The 7,601-nt window shown below is 57.2% G+C and overlaps 1 protein-coding gene across 1 annotated transcript; it reads left to right on the top strand.

The window, feature by feature from the left end:
• Window positions 1-865: 865 nt before the first annotated feature.
• On the top strand, window positions 866-6,400 carry BESB_058780 (acid phosphatase; the record flags this gene model as incomplete). The annotated part of the gene is made up of 3 exons (XM_029364292.1): window positions 866-2,233; window positions 2,707-2,956; window positions 3,270-6,400. The coding sequence occupies 3 exons, from the start codon at window positions 866-868 to the stop codon at window positions 6,398-6,400; spliced, it is 4,749 nt and encodes a 1,582-aa protein (XP_029219000.1).
• Window positions 6,401-7,601: the final 1,201 nt, after the last annotated feature.

Genomic DNA, 7,601 nt, shown 5'->3' with positions numbered 1-7,601 from the left:
GTACGTTTCGCGTGTCGCCGCCGTGGAATTGCGTGTGTCCTCTTTCTGTGGAACACATTCAAGCGCTCCGAGGCAGCGCCCGTGATGCCTCGCGGGTTTCTTCCCAGTTCCGGCCCCGGAAGTTACTTCGTGAGTCTGCTTCGTTCGCCCGCTGCTCTGTCTTCCGATGGTGGCGTGGCGTGGAGGCCCTGCAGCCACTCCCAAGGCCCGGAAACCGTGGTCCCTTTCTTGTTACCGCTTTGTAACTTCACTCGCCACGTCGTCTTCAACACTCGACCTCAACTGCGCCGCGCTGCAGGCCCTGCCCAGTCCGTGCCTTGCTTTGACGACTCGCTTCGCTGAAGCCGCACAGCCGGGCGCGTTGTGGGGGGTCAGAGTTAAGCAGCTGCTTCATTCGGTTTTCGCGGCAAACCTACATGCCGGACTCGAGGGCTCCCATCTGTACGAGGCGACGCGAGGCTTCTGTCCAGCTGCATGCTGGTGTTTCGGCGCCCAACAGGTCCGCGAAGTAGGCTGCTTCGATTCGCCAGTGACGTCTGCGACATGCCTAACCTCTCAGACTGGTCCCGCTGCAGCGCCCTGCTTCTTCGTTTCTCCACAGTCAAGACGTAGGAGGCCACGAATGCATGAATGCAGAAGGCTTTCGTGAGACATTTAGATCACCTTGTTTCCCGTTCCCTGCTGCCTCTGGTGTCACTGCGGCGCCTTGCTGTGCTGAGGAGAGCACAACCGCTGCGAGGGGGTTTACTGCCCTAGACTGCTGCCGTAATCCCCTACCGACAGCCCGCCGCGTGTCAGCCGCTGCGGTCAACGGTGGAAGAAGGAACCTTCCACAGCTCCGCGCACGCCCCTGAGCTTTGCCGATATGGCGGCGAAGCGAGGCTTTCACCTCGCCAGAGGTGTCCGTAGCCCTTGTCTCGCCCTTGCGCTGGCGCTGGCTTTTATCTCATGTATCTTGTCTCCTTCCTCAATTGATTTCCTCTTCCCGATTTCCAGCCATGGGCGGTTTCTCGCTTTCGCCGACGCCGCGGATGGCTCGCCGCAGCTGAAGCGCACCGGTCCAATCTCTCGTCGCCTGGACGGGCTCATCACGAAGTCCGTCAAGCGCTTGCTGACCTGGCACCCTGTCGAGCGCCGGGTGCCCTCAATAAATATGGATAACGTCGTCTTCATCGCAGGCAATCATAGGGCGAACTTGTCGGCCGCTGTGGATGTGACTCTGGAGGATGTCCTCATTCTCTTCTTCCGCTGGTTCCACGACTCCAAATCGACGGCCTGGCCTGCGCAGGGCCTCATCACGATGGAGGCGCTCAAGCGGGAGCACAAGAGCTACGGCAACCAGATGGTCAAAGAGTACACTAAGAAGCAGGAGGAGCCCGAACAAGACGAGGAAAAGAAGAACGCGAAACTGCTGCCGATCCAGGTCTACGCGCAGCTGGGCGTGTGCCAGCGTCGTTTTCGGGAGTGGTTTTTCGATGGCAACACGTTCCATCGACGCGGCGGAGAAGCGTTCAACATTTCTGACGAGCTCACCGAAAAGGATGTAGACTTCATGCGCGGTCTTCCCTACAGCGTCATCCGCCTGGCCCAAGGTGTATTCGCTGAACAGACGCCCGCGTCCGTCAAGCGTCTGGAGCATGAGCTGTCGGTTCGCGGGGTCACCACGCTGGAGCAGCTTCTCTCGCGCACAAACTTCTTTGATCTGTTTGTCCTCTTTGACCTCTTAGACGAGACCTTTACGCAGATCGACGTTCTTCGGGAGTTCCACAGGAACTGGGAGAAATACCGGAGCCGCAAGTACTTGCCGCCGCAGATTCCCCTGGGCGAGTGGAAAGAGAAACACACGATGGAGGAGATCCTGCTAGACGACCACTACTCCGCAGCAGACTTCCCCAAGTGCACCACGCTCAAGTGTATTATGCAGTGGACGTGGAGAAAGACCCCCGAGAGAACCATCGAAGTCAACGACGTCAACGCTCTCAAGCTCCTCCTCGTCGGCAGTCCCGGCAGGGAGGAGACCTACAGACGCGAAAGCACGCGCAAGCAGTGGTCCTGGCTCAAGCGCGCCGCCAGAATCAACGATCTGGAGAACACCGTTCAGGCTCTGAAGGAGTGGCACGAGCGCGAGAAGGCAGACGGTGTCTTAGGCCTCGGCGATATGCTCGGCTTGCCTGGACCCACCACAGTCCGCGACGAGCGGTTCCGCAAAAAGTGGTACGACATTTTTGTGAAGGTAAGCGAAAGACAGCTGGGGGTGCTAGAGGGCCGCAGGAGCAGTGGCGGTCACTGCCAGTGTTTCAAACTGTATCTGGACTCGTGCCGCCGAGCCTCGGTCCTGCCCGGGTGAAAAGAGTGCGGACGTGTCGCCACGCGGGGAGACTGGCAGTTCAGCTCCACAAGCGGGGCGGGGGGGCGGAGGAAGGGGTTACGGGCACACGCCATGTGGCAGCTGTCACGACACAGTCATGCCTTGGCCATGGGTCGCAGTGAAGCGGCTTCGTGAGACAAGTCCTGTGCTTCCTCCCACTATGCCAGGGACGGACGAAAATGAGCTTCGCTCGTAAGCTGAGATCGGTCAGCCGAGGGGTTGGACGTTCCCTCAGGCGGCCCCTGAGGATGGGGTGGCTGCGAGGCCACAAGTGTGGGCTCAGACGCACTGGTGTGCACGAGCTGAGAGGCGTCGCGGCGTGTGCCTAATGCCTGCAGGACGGCGGCCTTGATCTTCCGTGGCTGATAACCCTTGGAGACTCGGACGCGGTGCTGAGTCCTTCGTCTCAAGTGCGGTATCACTACTCAGTCCAGGAAAAGAACTGGCACATGCCGAACGACTACTACACGGTCACCTTCAAGTTTGGCGCCAACCTGACTCTCGCGAACGGCATGTACGAGGAGACGACTTTCAACGCCACCATCCTGAGCATCAACACCTGGGACCTTTTCGTTGGCACCCCCGTTGGTAAGGAGACATCAAAAACGCTCGGACATTGACAAGCGGTGCCAGTGGCTAGGGGGGCGCGCTTATCTGCGCCTCCGGGCAGCTCTGCGCGGCCCAGTTGCCAGTGCAAGCGGCATCTTCATCCGCAGCAGCCCTCCAGGCTGCAGAGGTGCTTGCCGTGCACCCGGCGGTGATGCAGGGATCGGCGCGATCTCCGCGCGGGACGGAGCCCGAGGGCGCGCCCGCAGGCAAGAGGGATGAGCTTGACAGGGGACAGCAGACGTGGTTAAGGCGTGGTGTGCTTTGTTCTGCTGTTTTGTGTTTGTCCACGCAGCGAACAACATGCAGTCCTGGTCAAAGAAGCTCTGGTGGCTGAGCGAGCAGCTGTATCAAGCTACGCAGAAGAACTCGACGTGGCTCATCGTCATGGGACACCACCCGCTGCTCTCGACGGGTCCCGCAGGCGAGCAAGGGCGACTGCAGTTCGTCGACGACCTCTACAAGAACAAGGCACCTCGCGGCCTGGAGACGCTCATGATCAACATGCTGTTCATGCACTACCAGGTTGACGCGTACGTCTCGGGTCACGACAGCTTCATGGACTTCAACTCCATCACAGACGTGGACCGGAACGTCACAGTGTCTTTCATCAGCAGCGGAGCGACAGCGCGACTTCTGGATGAAGACATTGGCCGTGGCTGGGTGGGGCGTCTGCGGGGAGCGATGTACCCGGTTCTGTGTTGGGGCGGCAGGAAGATCCTCTACCAGCTCCATCCTGGAGGGTGTCGGCCGCTGCATAGGGACCAGCAGAGTCCAGAGAAGTTCTTCGTTCAGGCGCAACACGGCAACTACAAGGTGGATATTGTCGAACGCGTGACCAAGGCAACCGGCTTCGCGGCGATGAAGCTGACGAGAGACTACATGCTTGTCGACTTCATCGACTCCCGCACAAAGAAGTCTGCCGTCCACAAGGTACACCGCCGCACGAACCGCGATGGACGAGATATCAAGTTCATGGACCCCTACGCGGAGGGCAAGCTGCGCTACGAGGAGCTGATGCTCGACCGAGAGGCCTTCGAGTGGGAAAATGCTGACCTGATTGAGAAGGAAACCACCTTCGCGCGGAACTGCCCCGTGCTAGCCGAGCGCTTGAGGTTCCTAGTTTCAGAGATGAACGATCTGACCAGCAAATACGAGGACCTCGCTCGGCAAAAGGACTCTTACGAAGTCATGGATGACCCGACGCGCGAAGTGATGGCTGCCCAAGGGACGAACGTCCCGAACAAAATCTCGCAGATCTTATCCGACATGTATATCGTAGCCGCAGACCACTACAAGTTGGAGAAGCGGTACAAGCAAATCCTCGAAATTAAGGAAAAAAGTCCCGAAGGCGAAGACCCGCGATATAAGAAACTCTTCGAACTGGAAAAACAGTACGTCGAAACACGGAAACTGCGTCGCCGCATTGAGGCTGCCTTGCAATCCGATGACGGCACTGCCGACGCTGATGACGAACAGATTCTTGAGAAAGCCATCCGGAACATGAAGCTGCTGCGGAAGGACATTGATGACCTGGAGCGTGAGATGGAGAGGTATCCTGATTTGGAAAAAAAGAAAGCAGCGGATGAGAAGAGAGCGAAGAGAGAGAAGGAGGAACACCAGCAGGAACCCAAGAAGTTCCCCGAGCTGAAGCCTCTTGACACATCTCTTCTTGCACGAATTCGCCGTAAAGAGATGCAGCTCCGCCGCCACCACGAGGTGCTCCGTGGGCTCAAACATTTCCCTGAATCAGAACTAAAAAAGATGCGCAGCGAGATTGGAATCCTCAAGAAGCAAGAGGCGAGCCTACGGCAGGAACTGAATCGCCTGCAAATGCTTCGCAAGAGGGCGCAGAGCCCGATGCGGCCATCGGATGTGTGGGAGAAGTTCCAGGTTAAAGAGGAGTTGGAACGAAGGCTGCGTCAGATCAGGGCTTATCAGCGAGATGTTGCGCAGGCGCCAGCGGCGCGACGCCACGCTCAGACAACAGAAGAAGAAATGGAGGCGATTGAAACGCAGCGCGCAGCCACGGAGAAGGAGCTGATAGAAGTTGTGGATGAACTTGCTGATCGTCAAATGACGCCTCTGCAGAAAGAGTTCATGCGAATGGATGATGAATTGAAGACAACCGAGCTGATCCTCGAGCAGCGCAAGTTGTTGTCTACAGAGGCACTGGCCGTGCCACGTGTTCAGCAAGCGCTGCAACAGGCAGTCACCAAACAGCACACCCTCCATGTCGAGGTCGACAAGATCCACGACATGGTTCGGCAAGAACTCAACGCTCTCGACGACGAGTGGGAGAAAGACATGCTTGCCAAAGGCTACAAACTGCAGGAGCTGGGCGAAGGCGTCGTCGTCGGCCCCAACGTCGAGCAGCTGTCACCGGGCGACGCGAGTAAAGTCGCAGATTCGGGCGAACTCGACCGAGCAAATGAGACGGTAGACAAACTCAAGGAAGCAGAGGATGCGCTGGCGGTGGTGGACGAGGCCATCCAAACTGCCAAGACAGCTGACGGAGAAGAGAAGGCAGAGCTGGAGGCGATGTTTGGACCTGTCGAAGAGCTCCCAGCCAAGCGCGAAGAGGTGGAGGAACAAGTCGACGCGCTCAAAGAGTCCCTGGAGCTCGAAGCCGCGGCTCTGGAGAAGCGAGTACCCTCAAAGGCGAGTAAACAAGACGACGAGCATACAGATGCGGGCAGCCAAGAGGACGACTCATCGCGCAACCTCGAGAGCCCAGAAGGTAGCTCTCCACGCGGACTTCAGGAGATCTTGGAGCTCTTTAAAGGGAAGCGGGAACCGTCTCCATACAAGAAGCTAGAGAAGATCGATGTAGGGCAGATGGATACATGTGCACAGATGCCCATGCTCCAGGCCGCAATTCAGCGCAGACTGGCACCCCAGAGCGAAGAGGACGCAAAAGACAAGTGTGTCTACCACCTTGCCAATCAGGCGTATCGGCAGCAGCTGCGATACGTACACGAGGGCTCCTTCTTTGCACAGGGCCAGCTCGGATTGACACCAAACGTTTACAACGAGCCCTCGGTGCATGTTGCACGCACGTGGAGTGAATACTTCGGGTACAAACACATGAACCGGTTCAAGAGCATCATGCGAGACCTGAAGAACCAACTGCGCTTTGTGTGTTCCACATTCAAGCCGTACTCGTTCAAGGAGGCCATGGAAATGGAGGTCCGGGAAGCAGAGCGGAGGAGGGAGGAAGAACTCCTCTTGCCGGGCGACCAGGAAATCGATGTGAAAGACACCGATGTTGACATGGACACACTGACGCCGGAGCCGGAAGCTTTCGGGACAGAGAGTGAAGACAATGCGAAGGAAGAGGAAGACGACGCACACGATTCGGAAATGACACTCCCGGAGGGGGCGGATATATCCATCGACGATGTGAGCATGTCTTTCGAAGATTAAACGCTGAGCGGTCCAGAAGTACACGGCGTTGTACAGGTTAATCCGCGGACACGCTTCGAACGCCGTCGTTGCACAAGTCCTGCGCATTCTGTGGCAATGCTGACCATCGGCGTTGACCGCATCCGTCCTCTGTTCCCTTCGTACGGGCTGGCAAGACGAGCTGGCGCAATGCAGTATTCCTTTGGTGATCTGTCGGTCTGAAGATTTTCTGTCAGCTGGTAACGGGCCTGAGGATGGAACCACTAGCATAGTTGTACTCCATGCAATATCGCCCGCCGTCATAGGCTTCCCGAAGTATCGACGTGACGATTCGAGAGGCGCGTCTGGCCTCGGCTGCGGCAACGAGGGTAAATGACGGAAGCCTTCACCTTTCGTAGAGACATGGCGCGCGCTCAGCCTGCTAGAGGTGGAGGGACAGGGGAGAGACCAGTGAACTGGTCATGCAAGCTTTTGGGAGGCCTCTTCAGGTCGCGTCATCGGGGGGGCCTAGTTCTAATCTCATCGCAGGCAGCGATACCCGCATCGTCAGTTGTGCCCTGTTTTGACCCGCCATTCGCAGTCCATATAATCTTGAGAGAATCAAGTTGACGTCTGCCTTAGCCGCCGTGCGCTTATGGCTGTCGCGGCTTCGCTCGAGGTCTTCCTACCCTTTCGTATTATGTGAGTTAAAGGGAGGCAACGCCGGCGCACCAACGCTGTTTCCCCCGCTTAAACGAAGTGATCAGGTATGTTTACCGAGATACACAACCGTGACTTGTGCTGCGCCAGCAGCTCTGCAAGCGCGTCTAACTGCTTGCCGGAGCGTCCGTTTTTTATTGAGCAAAGTTTGATATTTAACGTAACAGGTGTATGCGCTTCGCTGGATCCTAGTATCTGGTGTCGACACTATTTAAGGGTTGTGGGCAGCGCCTACGACCGTCTGTGGAACGCATAGACGTGAAGTGTTGTTTTGTGATCTGTCAGAATGGCCGTCAACAGAGCCACCTAAGCAGGCTGAACTGCGTGTTTGGCCATACGCATGCATATATAGGCTTACAGGTTTGCATATAATTCCTGATATTGAAGATGATATGCTGTGATACCTTCTCAAGCACCAAGCCTGCCCCCGCTTTTGTGTATTTACCGTGTTGACCTCTACAGATGCGCTGCCTGTATGGTGGTTTAAACAGACGTGCGGTGGAAAACCACGTTCTTAAGCACT

This window comes from Besnoitia besnoiti, chromosome V (assembly GCF_002563875.1).
Source record: "Besnoitia besnoiti strain Bb-Ger1 chromosome V, whole genome shotgun sequence".
NCBI lineage: Eukaryota > Apicomplexa > Conoidasida > Eucoccidiorida > Sarcocystidae > Besnoitia > Besnoitia besnoiti.
Note: the sequence above shows the minus strand (reverse complement) of the source record. Positions and strands in the feature narration are given on the sequence as shown.